Source organism: Petaurus breviceps, unplaced genomic scaffold (assembly GCF_028583685.1).
Source record: "Petaurus breviceps papuanus isolate PSGF00001 unplaced genomic scaffold, PetGlider_PUasm1.0 180, whole genome shotgun sequence".
Classification (NCBI taxonomy): Eukaryota; Metazoa; Chordata; class Mammalia; order Diprotodontia; family Petauridae; genus Petaurus; species Petaurus breviceps.
Genome location: NW_027185782.1, coordinates 2,626,671 through 2,643,750, shown reverse-complemented (window position 1 = coordinate 2,643,750; position 17,080 = coordinate 2,626,671). Strand labels below are relative to the sequence as shown.

The window sequence follows — 17,080 nt, the reverse complement described above, 5'->3', positions numbered from 1 at the left end:
TCCATATCTATAACTTAGCAAAGGTGTCAAACAACGCATAAAACTAAAAAAACGTGTCCCTTAACAGACTAAAATGTAATTGGGAAATGTTTAACAAAATTAATAAAAATACAGTACAACATAGGTAATGTTAATTAGTGGTTTTTCAAGTCATTTTGTGGCCTCCTGGGATACACTTAATTTGAGTTTAACAAAGCTGTCTTAAATATTTAAGAGAGTTTGCCTGGGGAACTTGGTTGGACCCAGCTCTCCCTATTTCAAAGTTACCTTCCTATTCACTACACTCTTACTCTCCTAGTTCATAATTATTTGATGTTTATCGTATTGAATGTTTTTACAGATCAGGATGAGACGTCTAAGTTTTTCTTATATAGAGCACAAAAAAGTGGTGTCATAATCTCCAAAGAGGATTTAGGGTTACATTAAACTCCTTTTCTCCCTCCCTTACCCCCACAAAAAAAAAAAAGCCTAGAAGAGAATGCTTTTTAAGTTCTGTTGGCCAGTGTGAGTCTTGGCTTGCTATTGGACCAGAGGAGGCTGAAATTCAGGCTGTGGGAGGAGTACTGTAAATCTAGGAAGATAAACTTTTGACAAGGTAGGGAATTTAGGCTACTTACCTGTAGTGCAGTGACACTGTGCAGAATTTTGTGATGCTTTTAATGTGGACTAGCCAGAGCCAGAAATGATTTATAATGGGGATGGGGGTGGGTTTTTCCCTTTTGTAGGTGTTTGGGGTTTTTTTGTCACTTTTCTCTCCTCACTTTCTTCCCCCATCTCCCCTATGTCTGGAGGAAGACTGAGTTGTAGTAATAGCTATTGAGTAAAGAGTATGTAATAATCAACAGCTCAGTTCTAGAAGTATTTATTAAGCACCTTCTACTATATGCCTGGGGGTCTCCATACCTGGAACATACTCCTTCCTCAACTGCTTTGTTTAAGACTCAGTTCAAACATTAGTATACTCTCTTCTTTCCCAGATACCTTGTATGTCTCTATATGTGTATATGTTGTTTCCCCGTTAGAATTTAAGCTTCATGAGGGCAATAATTGGCATTTTGTATCCCCTGGTGCCTGGTTCATTGCCTGGCACATTGCAGGTGGTTGATAAATCCTTGATTGATTGATTGATTGACTGGTACTTTTAGGCAGTGGGGAATCTAGAAATCTGCTCATAAGGAGCTTCTATTCTACTGAGAAATAAATAAGGACAAGGATAAGTAAATAGATACCAAATTACTTGGAGAAATCAGGAAATTCTTCCCATGGGCCTTTAGTGGACCTAGTAATTTCAGGAGAGGAAGGTGAGGAGGGGAATGTACTAGATATGGAGAAGGGGCACTAATGGGACAGAATGTTGTTCAGGAAACTGAAAAAAAAAAAGACCAGTCTGACTGGAATGTATAGTACATACAGGGGAATGATATGAAATGTATGAAAAGGTAGATTGGAGCTAGATGGTCCAGGTCTTTAAATGTAAAACAGTTGATACTTTATGTTAGAGGCAAGGAGAGCCACTGAGGCTTCTTGAGCAAGGGAGATTTAAGATGTTCTAGGATCATCGTTTTAGCACTTTTTATCTTGGTCTAGGTTGATAGGCCCTTTGGAGAGTGTCTGGACAATATCAATAATAGGTTCTGCTTATGTTATACTTTAAGGCTTGCAGTTCATAGAGTTTCATTTGGAATCCTTTTTCATATCCAATAAGCAAAAGGGCCAGTCTCCATTTGTTATTACTCTGTCTTCAACATGACATAGCCCTTTCCCTCTAAGAACCTGGGTCTGTTTCAAGAGGCCTGTTCTTGCCTACAAGCAGTTTGGGGAAGGCATAGAGAGGTTAAAACCTTTCTGTTCCATTATTCATCTGTCTGGTATTATTGATGTGGTGTTCTCCATATTCAGATGTGAGTTAGTGACATGCTTAAGTATGTCTTTGAGTATTAAGTATCTCAGTATTTTGAGTATTTCTTTGTAGCTACCTCCACAGACAACCACAGGGTGGTTATTGCTAGGGGTTAGTTCTACTTGACCATAAGTGTCCTATCCTTTTGAGGGATACAGGATTTCAGGTAGCTGGACCAGAGTTGACAGTCTAGAACAGGCACTTCTAACATTTTTTGTGTCATGAGCCCTTTTGGCAGTCTGGTGAAACCTATGAGCCATTAGGATAATGTTGAGAATTGTTCTTAGAACAGTATTTTTAAATGTATAAAGTAAAACACATAAGATTACAAAAGAAACCAGATATATTATTTGATTATTTGATATTATCTCAAAATGTAAAAAAAAAAAAGTTAGCTTACAGGTTAGGATCCCTCATAGAGAACTAGAACACAAAACCTGTTTTAAATTGCTCCTTTTTAGTTTCACATTCCCCAAAACTTCATTTAACCTAGTACATTTAAGATTTACAAAGTGTTTTCCCCTGCATGACTCTTTGAAACTGAAGAGCTCTAGACAATATCTTGAACAAATCTTTTTGCATTGGTATTGATACTATATAGCACCATCTGCCAGGGGTCTCAAGGCCATGTGTGGCCCTCCAGATCCTCAAGTGTGGCCCTTTGACTAATTCCAAACTTCCCAGAATAAATCCCCTTAATAAAAGGATTTGTTCTGTAAAACTTGGACTCAGTCAAAAAGCCGTACCCAAGGAGGGCCACATGTGGCCTTGAGGCTGCAGGTTTCCCACTCTAGGCCTAGATTGTAATTCTAGTCTCTTTGACTCCTGATCTAGTCTTCTTTCTATTATACTACAAAGCTGCTTATTAAACTAGTTGTAGAAATGTATTAATGGAGGCTTGTCTGTTTAAATAATCAGAAATTGGAAATAAATACTCTTTTGGAGTTGACTGTACATAAGCATCATTGTCTATGTTCCCAGCAAACCAGAATTGACTCAGAATGGTAAAATAATATGTTTCTCTTGAGTTCTTTTGCTTGTCTAGCTGAATTCCCACTTCTTTGACCCCTCTACCATGTGTTTCCAATTCTCCAAATTTCTTTCACATTTCATTCCCCATGACTAACTTTGAATATTATGGAGTGTATATAGTCTTTGACTATCAGTATATAATAATTCTTCTTAACCACATTTTACCAAAAACTGGAAGATGCTTCTATGACAAATCTACTGATCTGATTTTGTATGCTTTTTCCTCTTTGAGTGATGATGCCAGATAAATACATTGGAGCATCACAGAATTGTGTATGCATTGTTCATAGCTGCAGTGGTCTAATGAACAATATTCATTAAGTTTCTACTATGATCTTGGTATGGTGGAGATTACATAAATGTAAGATGTATCTGGGGATACAAGATGTTTAAACACAAAGACAACTGTTATTCAGAGACAGAGAGAATAAATGCTATAAATCCAGAGTATGTGTGTGGGAAGAAGAGGGGGAGAGAGAGGAGAGGAGAGGAGATCACTGGACGGGGAGGGAGTCAGGGACAGTTTAGTGAAAGATAGGGTTCTTGATGTGGAACATGGCAGATAGACAGGAGAACAAATGGGGGATGTACTTCAGGGTAGAGAGCATGGCCTGGGCAAAAGTGGGTTAGTGACTGGAGTAAGGGAGTAGTAGGGCAAAGGATGGAAAGCTGGCTGCTTCCTAAGCAACTTTCTGCCCCAAGTGGAGGGTGTCTGATGAATTCAGAAGAGTAGGTGTTGCATTGAGGGTGCTTTGGAACCTGGCTTATCAGATTACAGGAATGTTTTTAGATTTCACTGGTTGTTCCAATTTTAAGACTTTTCCCCTCCCCCATGGTTGCTCTTCTTTAGAACATGGTGATGAGTTTTAGAGTCTCCGATCTCCAGATGCTTCTTGGTTTTGTTGGCCGAAGTAAGAGTGGACTTAAACATGAACTTGTCACCAGGGCACTACAGCTCGTCCAGTTTGACTGCAGCCCTGAAGTCTTCAAGAAAATTAAGGAACTCTATGAGACTCGCTATGCCAAGAAGAGCTCTGACCCTGTACAGCCTCACCGGCCTTTGGACCCGCTCTCCATACATTCTTCCTATGACCGGGGAAGCACTGTCCCCAGGACTTCTATTTCTACTCCCAACATTGACTATCCTGTGCTGTATGGGAAATACCTAAATGGACTTGGACGATTACCCTCTAAAGTTGTCAAGCCAGAAGTCCGCCTGGTGAAACTACCCTTCTTTAATATCTTGGATGAATTGCTGAAGCCAACAGAGTTAGGTGAGTCTTTTGAGTGAGGCAGGCTTTGAGCCTGTGATATGCATGGAAAGTGTATGTGTGTCTGTTTAAAAACAAACATTTTAAGAATTAAACTTTAAGGCCCTTTGTGTTCCAATAACCTATGGGCTTACCTTGTTCAGATCCTCTCAGCACTCGTGAAGGTATCTTTGCCCTACAGTGAGGTGAAATCAGGGTAATGGCCTTCTGCAAGTGTTCATATGTAGGCCTCAGATCTTCCTTTTCCAGCTTTGGTCCAGGGGTTGGCAACCTCTAGCCTCACAAACCTATTTTCAGTAGTATGTGGGTTGGTTGCCTACAGTATATGAGAACTGCCACCTGCCTCCAGAGTGGGCATGGTAGCAGTTGTTCTCCTTCACCAGCTCTTGAGGAAAAAGGGGGTGGGGGTGTCAGAGTTTTGCCACATCACTTTTTAAACACGTTGTCAGAACTGATCACCTGCTATAGTCTCTTCAAAATCAAGAACCTTTCTTGTTGTTGTGGTTCATTTGATCTTGTTCCACTTTTCTTTTAGATACTATTTACTTTTGTTAATTTTTCACACTGTCTGTACCACACATCATATCCTATTAGGCAACCAGAAATGCAAATGTAAAGAAAAAACCTCTAACAGCTGTACTTGAATAACATACTAGGGTTCTAACTCTTAGTATCCCAACTACCTGGTCTTTAGAGCCTAGCTAGTACGATAGAGATAAAAAGATATGTCATGAACACTTTTTTCTCACAAACTTTTAAAGTGAAGAATGGATGGTATTAAACAGAGTCTAGGACTTCATATCTTTGGTCAATGAGAAAAATGTGTGTGTCTGTGTCCCCATGTCCCCTCGTTCTCAAAACTGAGTGTACCAGTGTAATAATCTTTAAGATGGGATATTGGTTTTGAGTGAACATGGAAGAAGGAAGTAATTGATTGACAATGGAAGGAAAGTAGAATCGGTCTTTGAACATAGTGTTTGCTCTCATAAATTTTAGTTTGGTATGCTATAACCTAGCTGGCCTGAAACAGATTGGTTCAAAATGCTAGTTTGTTACCGTAATTTAAGCTGAAAGGACTCACTGAGCCTTCTTTTTCTTAAGTTTTTCTTCTGTTTTCCATAATTTTTCCCATACTTTCCTAATTTTAAAACACATGCTGGTTGTATTGTAGAAAGCTTTTTCTTATAAGACCTTCCCTGTCTCCCGACCTTATGCAAGGGACAGAATTTTGTTTAGTTCACTACTTTAAGGATGATTTGATTCAGAATTTGAGCACTTTCAAATTATAGGAAAATTACAGGGATTTTATCATCATCTTTCCCTTACTCAGTCTTAGGCTGGCAGAATTTGAAAGTAGTGCATATTTTTTTTAAAATCCTTGAATTGATGAAAGAGCAAGGTAATTTTGAAGGTGGGCTTACATTAAAGAGGGACTACTAGACTGAATTAAAACATATTGGTATAAGGCAGCTAGGTGGTGCAGTGAATAAAGCACCAGCCCTGGAGTCAGGAAGACCTGAGTTCAAATGCGGCCTCAGACACTTAACACAAAAACAAGCTGTGTGACCTTGGGCAAGTCACTTAACCCCAATTGCCCTCCCCCCCAAAAAAGGCAAAAAAAACCACCCCATATTGTTGGTAAATTTGAACTTGGTTCAGGCAAGGCTATCTATATAGTACTTGGAAAAATATTCAGCTCCTTAGCACCAGAGCTTTCAAATTTGTGGAGTTGTCTTCCCCCAGTGCTTCTGTTTTTGCTACCTTTGAAGGGATTCCTACCCCGTAATCTCTGGGAAGATAGTGTCTCTGGTCTATACTAAGAATTATACTTCTAGTTCAAAAAAAATTCTTCTCTTCTCCCTACAACCTACACAACCTTGTTTTAACATTGATCAGCAGCAAGCATTTTTAAGTGTTTCCTAAGTGCCAGGCATTGTGCTGTGTGCTGGGAAACAAGTACGAAAAATGAGAGAGCTTAAATTCTAATGGAGGAGACAAGTACATAGAGAAATATATAAAGCATAAATGTAAAATGAATAAAAGCAAATGAAATAAATACAAGGTAGTTGGGGGGGCACTAGTGTGAGCAGTTGCAGGGGGAGGGGGACCACGAAAGGCTTCATACAGAAGATGGTACTTGAGCTGCATAGTCACATGTTAGGAAGGAGTGAATTCCAGGCACGGGTGATGGATGGTCGTGCAGTGGAGATAGAGTGACAGGTCATAAGGGCAGAGAAGGCCAGATCACAGCATGCAGGAGGGGGAATCGTATCTGATGAGGCTGGAAATAGAGGTTTGGGTTAGGATGTAAAGGTAGGAGAGACTAGGTTATAAAGTACTTTGAATGCCAAACAGCATTTTGTATTTGATCCTGAAGTCAATAGGGAGCCAGTGGAGTTTATTGAGTAGTGGGGTGACATAGTCAGACTTGCACTTTAGTAGCTGAATAGAGGATGGATTGGAGTGGGGACAAGAGTTGAGGCAGGAAAACCCACCATCGGGCTGTTTATTGTAATAATCCAGGCATGAGGTGATGAAGACCTGCACTAGTGGTGGCAGTATCAGGAGGATCACTCCTAGGTTATGAGCCTGAGGAATTGGGAGGCTGGTGTAGCCCTCTACAGTAATGGAGAGGAGGTAGAACTTAAGGGAAAAGATCATGAATTCCATTTTGGACTTAATGGAGATGTCTACTAGATAATCCTGTTTAAAATATTTGAAAAAAACAGTTTGGATATTCAAGATTGGAATTTGGGGCAGAATAGATAGGTTTGAAAATTATCACAGAGATAGTAAGTAAATCCATGGGAGCTAATAAGGTCATCACGTGAAGTGGTATAGAGAATAGATAGGATAGAACTCTGTGGGACACTGACAGTTAGTGGGAATGCTCTGGAAGAGGATCTAGCAAAGGAGACAGAGGAGGAGCAGTTAATTAGGAAAAGAACGAGGAGAGAAGAGGTGTCCCGAAAAGCCAGGGAGAAGAACAACCAATCAAGGAGGACAGTGTGATCAGCAGTGTCAGAGGCTGCAGAGAAGTCAAAGAGAATGAGAACTGAGAAAAGGCCTTTGAGTTTGGCAACTAAGAGATCATTAGTAACTTTGGAGAGAGGAGTTTTGCTGGAATGATAAGAATGGAAGCCAAATTGTAAGAAATTAAGTAAGAGGAGAGAGTGAATGGAGGCCCCTGCTGAAGAGATAGAGTTAGCAGGATGAAAGGATCCAGCAAGGGTTGACGATTCCAGAGGCGGTGATTACTGAGGATGTGTTCTGCCAGAGAAGATGGGAAGAGCAATGGGATCAAGTGTAGATGTGGAGGGATTGGCATGGAGACCTCTTGTTTAGAAACTGAAGGAAAGGGTTTTGTCCCAGATATCTTAGACCAATCCAATCTAGAGCGGCAACTAGCTGCTATTCCCAAAGATGAAGTGAAATGAATCTGCCCTTTCAGCTGAGGCATCAAAGAAGGTTGAAGTGGGCTGAGAATTTTCCCCATGGCATTAAGCTTGAGTTGGGTTTTGAAGAGACAAAACCAGTAGAAATCTCCTAGGGAGACACAGTCAGTGAAATGGGCAAGGAATACAGCATGGTATAGTAGAGGGGGAGAGCTCTGTTTGGAATCAGGGTTTAAATTCTGTTTTTGCTATGTACTCCCTGTGTAATCTTTATCTGTTGAATGAGGGGGTTGGACTAAAATGAAACTGAACCCCATAAATTGATGTGTTTTTAAAAATTTTACTGCTGTCTTTTACTTTTATATTATCTTCATGTCGAATATATCCTTTCTCATTCCATTCTCTACAGAGTTGTATCAAAAAATAAAGGAGGGGGGAGAAGCAGTTTAGTAGAACTAACAAAGCACATCAACACAAAGACAGTGTATGTAGTGTTCCATATCCATAGTCCTTTACCCTCAGCCCTGCCAAAAAAGGGGGGGAGGTGCATATACCTCATTTCTTCTATGAGACTAAGCTTGGTCATTCTATTTACACAAGAAGGCTAAATGTTATTATCAATGGAGAAGAGATGTACCTTCCCTCTTTCCCTGATGAAGACTACCACTGTAGAATGTTACACGTGCACTCAGCTATGATTGCTGAGGTTGATTTTGCTTAATAGTTTTTCTTTGTTAAAAGGAAAGGCTCACTAAGTGATGCCTGGGGGATTGTATATGGAAATGACTGAGATTTTTACAAAGACATCAAAACTCTTAAAAGGGTGGGTGGAGATTGAACTAGATCTCTAAGGCCCTTTCCAACTTTAAATCATAGGGTCATGTGACACTCAGGGTACCTGTTTTTCTAAAACTAAAAAAACATTATCTGAGCTCTGAATAAGAGGCAGTATTCCTACATATCTCCCAGCACCATCTTTTGCCATCAGGTGTTGGAGCCACCATCCTGCATTGTTGGCACTTTATATTAGTTCTTTTGGAATAACAGAAGAGAAGAGGCTTTGCCTTCCATTTGTCTCCTCTGCACTCGCCTGCTGCTAGCAATCTGGTGAAACATCCAGTACTCCTGAGTGGTCGTGTTCTTCTGAAGGGCAGGCCGCCATAGATGGATCCCCGATGGAGAATGTCTTGGCAGAGAGGAAACATAAATCAAATAGAATTGCAGTACTTGATGCTGGGGGGGATGGGGAGACCACAAGAGAGAAGAGACAGGAAAAACATCAGAGCTCAAAGGAAACTTGGCTCATCTAGTCCAGCATCCTCCTTTAACGCATTAGAAAACTGAGGCTTAAAGAAACAAAGGGACTTAACCAGGGTGCTCTAACCTGTCAGTGACAGGAGCTCTGACTAGAACCTGGGCCACACAATTCAGTGTGTTTTTAGCAATAGCATACTGCTTTTAAATACCTAGTTGCTCATCTTTTACATTTTTCGTTGGCCCTCTTCCTTCTCTTCTCTCCCACCCCCCAACCTCTTAAATTGCTAACCAGACTGAACAGTTTACTCTCAAATATGTAAAAAGAATCACTATTGAAGATAATTTATTTAGATTCTTGGCCCCTTACTGCCACAGAATAAACATTTAGCCTACTAATTGATCCCTCTAAATTAATGCTCCAGTCTTCAACCCTCATCAAATACCCTGGAGAAGCTTTTCTTTCATTCCCACCCAAAATAGGTCTAGCCAGCTGGGTGGGGCTACAGAGCAAAGGGTATTTTCCTCTTGAGCCCAGCATGTACTTAGGCAACATGGAATATGATACAGGTATCATCATTCCCTCTTGATTGCTCCATCTTTTGGAGTCTTAAGCTTCTGGCTTTAAAATTTGAACATATCCAAGCAACCTCTTCTCCATAGTACTCCATTCCCACATCAGAGTATGCATTTCAGTGTTCAGCACCCCTAAGGGACCTGACTTGAGAAAGAGAAGAGAATGGAAGATCTATGATCCGAGGTTAGGCCTACACTAAAAGACCCTTTGTTTTGTTTGGGCTGGGAACTCCCTTTCCCGATGCACATTGTAATCCACTTATTAAATAACCTTTGAGTAGCCTGAGACTAAGAGAGTTTAACACATAGCACTTACACAGGAATTTGAGTCCACATTCCCTAACTCCTAGTCTGTTATGTCCCATTAGCTCTTATCAATAGAGTAATAGGAGGAATATTAACAGACATTCAGTAAAAAGTTTATTATAAGGTGGGATCCTAGGTCTGTTAAGATAAAGGAAGCTAAGGTGAGAAGCCCTCAGGAAGAACCCTAGTTAAAAGAGAGAATATATGCATTAAGATCAGTTGTTTTTCAGTCAAGTCTGACTCTTCCTAACCCCAGTAGAGTTTTCTTGGTGGAGATACTGAAGTGGTTTGCTATTTTCTTCTCCAGCTCATTTTACAGATGAGGAAACTGAGACAAACAGTGTTAAGTGACTTGACTGGGGTCAGATTTGAATTCAGGAATATGAGTCTTCTGACTTCAGGCCCAGCACTCTATCCACTGAACTGCTTAGCTGCCCACACATTAAGATAGGATAGTATTTAAAGCTGAAAGATACCATAGTACCCTTGAGTTCTACTTTCTTATTTTATAAATGAAAACAGACAAACCTGATGATCAGAAAGGCTATGTAAACTAAACCAGTGTCACACAGCTTTTAAGGGCAGAACTAGAATTTGAGCCCTCCAGTCCTCTGACTCAAAATGAAGTGTCCATTCCACTTTACTGTGCTGCCTTTCACATACTACTCCCAGAGAGCAATACCAGAAACTACAGAGGAAGTTGGAGAGGAGTGTGGTCAGACCTCAAGGAGGCAGTGGGACTTGCTGGACTTCGAGAATTCATAATGTTTAAATAAGTGAAGATTAGGAAGACCTTTTAGCAGGAAAAGGAAGTTAAAGCCTCAACCTCTAAGGCCCAGTTATCAGTTTCATGAAGCCTCCAGTATATTCTATCACTACCTTAATATCCTTCCCCTCAAGTTGCAAGTGTCTTCTCACTTTTTTTTTTTTTACATCCAAGAGCCCTTTATTTTTGTCTTTCTAACATATTTTGAAATTCTGCTTTTGTAACATGTGTGTGATATCTTAGCCTCTACTAAGTTTTGAGGTCCAAAACCATGTGTTTTTTATATAGTTAACATAGTAGGTACTTTAAAATGTTTCATTTAGGAATATGATTTTGTACATTCTCTCCAAACTATTGTAGTTCATAAAAAAATTTTTCCGGATTTTTAACCAATATTTTATTTTATTTATTTTTTAAAGCAATTGGGGTTAAGTTACTTGCTCAAGGTTACACAGCCAGTTATTTCTGGGTGTGGTGCTAAGTATCTGAGCCCAGATTCAATCCCAGGTCATCCTGACACTGGGGCTGGTGCTCTTACTCGCTGTGCTACCTGGCCACCCCTAACCAACATTTTATTAAAGGATCAGAACCTGGATATGAGTTCCAAGATGAGAAACTAAACATTGATGTTTGCAGGCAAGTAATAGTTTTACCTCATTAGAGTAGTGAGTTTGTGTTTGGGGAAGAGAAGAGGTCAAATAGAACCCAAATGAGTGGGCATCTCAGAGCTTGATTTCAGGAGTGCAGGGACTTTGTCCAGTGGTGGGGAAGCCATATGTAGTTTGAGGAGGGGATTGAAAAAACTGAAGAAGTATCCAAACAAAAGCCTGTTTAAATAATATAAAAATTACTTATAGGGAGAGAAGCTGGTGGAGAAATCAGGAAGAAAATCACCATATAAACAAGAGGTGACTGGAGCCTAGCTAAGGATTTTGGTAATGGAAAGGAAGAGAAAGTACCAAAAGAAAAAGCATAGGAAGTGATCTAAAGTAACAGAAAGAGAAAAATTACTGATGCTTGGAAAAGAAAATTGGCAAGGACCACAGAGGTCATCTAAACCGACCTGTACCTGAGCAGGAATCCCTCTACAACATGCTCAACAAATCATCAGCCAGCTTCAATGAAAGACCTCCAAGCTCGACTAATTTAATACGTCTGAAGCAGCTTGTTCCACTTTGGGACAGTTCTGATTATTAAGAATTGTTATTTAATTCTTACTCCCCTCTAAGAACAGGGAGTGTTTGATGTTTTCACCTTTGTAGGCCTGATACTTAGTACTGTGTGTTACCCATAGGTAGGTGCTTGATAAATGTTTAATTGTTAGGAGGTTTTTCTTTATGTGATACCCAAAACCTCTTCCCTATGACTTCAACTTATTGTCCCTATTTCTAAGTGGTTGAGCCTAATGTTATTAAAAGGAAACTGAACAACTCTGGCTTTTCTGTGTTGAGGTTCAGTTAAAAATAGTCCTCCACAATAGTCAAGGGTAGAAAGATGGGCACACTAATGTCTTGTTGATGGAGCTATGAATTGAGCCATTCTGGAAAAGTTTGGGCTCATGCAAAAAGGGTGATTAAAGTATGAGTACCTTTTGACCCAGAGTTTTCACTACAAGGTATATACTCCAGGAACGTTAATGACAAAAAGTCCCCACATACATCAAAATATTTATGGAGTCTCTTAGTGGTAGCAAAAACAAAAGACCTAGAAAAAATAGGTAATAGATTTTTAAAAAATAATGGTACCTGAATGTAATGGAATATTAGTGTACTATCAACAGCCATATGGAGAAAATACTCCAAATCACTGAGAAATGCAAACTAAAACAACTCTGAGGTTCTACCTTATACCCAGAATCTGATTGGCAGAGATAAAGGAACTCTGGAATGATGGGCATGCTAATACTGTGTTGAAGAAACTGAGAATTGACCCAGCTATTCAGTCATTATAGAAAGCACATTGGAACCATATCCTAAAAGTCACTAAACTATATATACCCACTATAAGGTCTATGCTTCCCCTCTTCCCCCTAAGAGAGAAAAGACCTGTATGTATCAAAATCTTTCTAGCAGCCCTTTTTTGTTGTAGCAAAAAAACTGAAAGCAGTGGGTACCCATCAGTTGGGGAATAGGTGAACAAATTACTGGTATGTCAGTGTATTGGAATATTACTACTACACTGTAAGAAATGAACAAAGTAAAAAAAATCAAAGAGACCTGGCAGGACCAAGTGAAATAAGTAGAAGCAGGAAGACTTTTTATACAATGACTGCAAGAATGTAAATGAAAGAATAACAGTAGAATAAGAGAAAATTAATTTTTTAAATTATAATGACCAAGATTGGCCCCAGTGAAGAGATGGGAGAAGACATCTCCTTCTCCTTTGCAGTATGGAACACTATGTAGAATGTCAAAAGTTTTCAACACATTCATTTGCTGAACTTTTTTTTTCCTTTTTTCCCCCCTTCAAAAGAGATGATCATAGGGCGGCTAGATGGTGCAGTGAATAGAGCACCGGCCCTGAAGTCAGGAGGACCTGAGTTCAAATCTGGCCTCAGACACTTAATACTTACTAGCCATGTGACCTTGGGCAAGTCACTTAACCCCAATTGCCCCTCCAAAAAAGCAAAAAAAAAAAGAGACAGAGATGATCTCTGGGAAGGAATTAAGGGAAGGATAGAGTGAGAATTGTAGGTGATGCAAAAACTTAGATGAATGGAAATGATGCCACTTTACATTTCTACCCACATGACTCTATAACCAATTTCTGACTCTTAAAACCCTCAGACTTACCCTACCATTTCTCTTACCTGGTAGTGCCACCTCCTTTCCTCCCTTCCCCCATGTCTTTCTGACACCAACACTATTACTTGTAGCACTATGTATTGAGCCATAAAAACCTGAGAAACGGTTTACCTGAGATCTTCAAGATTTGGCCTCCCATAGTTTAGCTCCCAGTTACTTCTCTATTGGAGATAACAGAAGTTTGCCATATTCATCTTTTTAGATAACTTATCATGTTATACCCCTATTCAAGATCATTTGTTCATTCAGCAAATATTATTTAGCACCAAGAAAGATGTTGTGATGGCCCTTGACTTCAGCAAGTTTATAATAGGAGAGACACCAGGTATGACACTATAGTACAAGGTTTGATGTGTAAAAGTATAATCAGAGAAATATAAAGCTTTCTTGGTTCAAGCCTTAACTCTTCAGACTGGATTCAAGGCCTTCTGTAGTCTCAACCCTGCTTTCCAGACTTATCTCACACTATTCTGTCACACAACTTTGCTCCCTCTGTGTCTTTGTTCACTGTACTTTCCCTGCCAGAAATGCTTTCAGGGTTAGGCTAGATTATTTCTTTGGTCCTTTCCAGCTGTAGATCCAATCTGAGTCTGAACCATCTTTGTAGGTCTGATGTACATCATTCAGCATTTTCCTGACCATTCCATTCTGAAGTACTGTCATCTTCCTCTAAATGCCTGTGGTATTTACTGTCTGTACCATGCCTTTTGTCAATTATATGATAAATCAAGGTTATTCCTTTGTGTCTTTGCTTCCATCTCCAATTAGAGTGCATTCCTAGAAACACATTTTTTTTTAAAAAAATTATTGATATCCTTTGTTTTTACCTCATCTGTATTCCCTTCTTTCTATCCCATATAACAAAAAGAAGGGGGGAAGTATATTTTAGGAAACAAACATTTTAAAAAATGTTAACGTATATTTGCAACACTGAGGATACATCTTAGGTTTCTTGTCTTCTGCATGCCTTGTATATATTGGGTACTCTGAGAGTGAATTTGTTGAACACTAGATCCAGAAAACAGAAGTCTCCATTGGTTTGATAACTAGATGGCAGTGGAGTAGCCTGTACACTTTAGGGATGCTGCTGAATACCCCTTGAAGATCTTAAGGCTTCAGGAAAATGGAAGTAGCTGCATTCCTCAAGATGTTTGAGACTCCAATCTAGAATGTATCTATATGAGGTTGGGGACTATCAGGAGATTAAAAACAAATAAACTGGCTTTCTGGAGCTTCTCTCAAATGTCATATTGTAGAAAGGTAACTGGTTTGGTGCAAGACCTTTTTTTCCCCCCACTTTTTTTTTTTGGAGGGGGAAGGCAGGGCATTTGGGGTTAAGTGACTTGCCCAAGATCACATGGCTAGTAAGTGTTATGGTAAGTGTCTGAGGCCAGATCTGAACTCAGGTCCTCCAGATTCCAGGGCCAATGCTCTATTCACTGTGCCACCTAGCTACCCTAAGACCTTTTCCTTAGATTCAGAGATCTGCCCCAGACTTGCTAGGTGACTGCTATAACAAAGTCTCTTCACCTCTATTGGCCTTAATATCATCTATTATAAAATTAGATCGGCCCCTGGTGAGGAAATTGCAGCCTCGAGACCACAGGTTCCCCACCTCTGGGATCTAAACCTGGGGTCCATGAACTCAAAAACAAAAAAAAAAAATTGATCTATGTTTCAGTATAATTAGTTTCCTAGTTTTGTAATTCTGTGTGCTTTGTTTTATGCATTTAAAAATATTGTTTTGAAGAGGGATTGATAAGACTTCACCAGACTGCCAGAAGGGTCCATAGTACAGAGGTTGAGAACCTCTGGTCTAGATGTTATCTGAGGATGCTTCTGGCTCTCCTGTTTCTTTGATCCTGAGACACCCTGTGAATAGATTTTATGACATATTTTCATATATATATTGCCTTTTGGAGGGCAGTTGGGGTTAAGTAACTTGCCCAAGGTTGCATGGCTAATTTTTTTGTGTCTGTTAAGTGTCTGAGGCCCGATCCAAACTCGGGTCCTCCTGATTCTGGGCCTATGCTTTACTCACTGTGCCACCTAGCCGTGTATTGGTGTATACCAACCTTTTATGACATATTTTACAGGAAATTCAAGCCAGTTAGTTATGTAATAACTCCATAGGTTGATGATGCATTGTTTTGGGGAAGAGTAAGAGACTAGATGTGTTTCAGAGGAGTAAACTTCTAGGAAGACTTAGTGATTCAGAACTCAGAGTGGGAATAACCAGCCATCTTGTTGTTTTCTTGCATTCATAACCTTGTAGAAATTAGGAATATGAAATTCATAAACAGTTGATAGCTGAGTGGGCTTATGGGTTAATGTCAGATATCTCCCCTTCTATTCTCAGCTGTTACCAAGAAACAAGACACTCTCAGGGGAGAAAATGAAGTTCCTGACCCTTCACAGTTTTCAGTACCTGACTTTGGCTTCTAACCTACCATTTCTCCTGACCTTATGTATGCCACCTCCTTTCCTGCTTTCTCCCATGTCTTCCTGATAATCAACATCTGCAGAAAAAATTGAACTGGTTTTGGCCAGAGCATTGCTTCAGTCTTACAGTGCTGAAAGAAGACTGGAAGGAAAAAAACCCTCACTGTCATTTTGTAGATGACTGCCTAATATCTTACTAAATACAGAACATCTGACTCTTTGAGGATGCCTCTTGCTCCTTTTCAACTCCAGGCCAGTGTTTTTTATTGCCTTTGTCATGGGATAATGAAAAAAGAGCTTAATTTAGAGTCAAAGGCCTTGGGTTCTCCATCTACTCCGGTTATATGACCTTGAAGAAGTCACAGTTTCTCTTGGCTTCAGTTTCCTCATCTATAAAATGAAGGGACTGGACTAAATGGTCCTTAAAATCCCCAGATATTTGAGGGAAAAGTTTGAGTTGCTGTAGAGAAAGTTTGTTTTTTCTTCCCTCTCCTGGCTTAACAGCGCAGGAGTTTGCAGTTGACTGAAGGCCAGACCTTGGTTTGGAGGGCATAAAACCCTCTAGCCATGGGTGCGGGTCCAGTGGCAAAATGAGAGAATTGAGAGAATTTCAGTAGTCGTACTATCCAACTCCTGAAGCAAAAGACCCCTTTATCACAGTCCTGAGAGTTTAGTCATCTGATCTCCACTTGACCTCTCTCTACCCCTGAGGCAGCCCATTCCATTGTTAGCTCTGAGCATCAGGAAGGTTTCCCCCTTTATGATGACCAGAAAATCTCTGTGTCTTCCACTTTGCGGTTCTAGTTCAGCTCTTTGTGGGTAGGTAGAGCAACAGCCAACAGATGTGTGCAGTGCAGTGTAGACAGGAATTCCTCTTCTTGACAGCAGCACTCAGAGCCTCTTCCACAGCAGCTCTTCCCCAGGGAAGTCTCTCCATCTCCTTTCACTGACTCTCATACAGTTTGATCCCAAGGCCTGCCTCAAAGTCCTGATCACCTTACTTTGTACACACTGCAGTTTGTGAATGTGGCATGTAGAACTGAAGATGATGTAGCTTTGGACTGGCCAGGGTGGAAATCAGCAGGACAGGTGAGCTCTCTCCCTAGCACATCAGATTTCTGTTAAAGTGATGAGTACCCGGTGGTAAATAACTGTGTCTGTCATGTATCTGGTTTCCCGTAAGAAAGTCTTGGGGTTTTTCCCCCTTGATTTCTTTCCTGTTAGTTCTGAGATTCTTCTCCATCTAATTCTCTAGTACACAGCATTGTCTGTTTCCTCTTTCAGGGTCTTAAAGTTTTAGTGCAGAGAAACTTCATTATCAACCTGTTTGGTGT

At 40.1% G+C, this 17,080-nt stretch overlaps 1 protein-coding gene and 1 long non-coding RNA gene across 3 annotated transcripts in view; both read left to right on the top strand.

The window, feature by feature from the left end:
* PIAS4 (protein inhibitor of activated STAT 4) overlaps window positions 1-17,080 on the top strand; it is a 162,164-nt gene that overhangs the window by 111,043 nt on the left and 34,041 nt on the right. For both annotated transcript variants that reach the window (XM_069086832.1, XM_069086831.1), the window contains one exon: window positions 3,783-4,206. In XM_069086832.1, coding sequence (XP_068942933.1) covers window positions 3,783-4,206 — 424 coding nt within the window. The remainder of the gene's footprint in view (window positions 1-3,782; window positions 4,207-17,080) is intronic.
* Window positions 4,214-16,504, top strand: LOC138160248 (uncharacterized). Its single transcript, XR_011168112.1, has 2 exons — window positions 4,214-11,794; window positions 15,664-16,504. It is a non-coding gene; the product is annotated as an uncharacterized lncRNA (long non-coding RNA).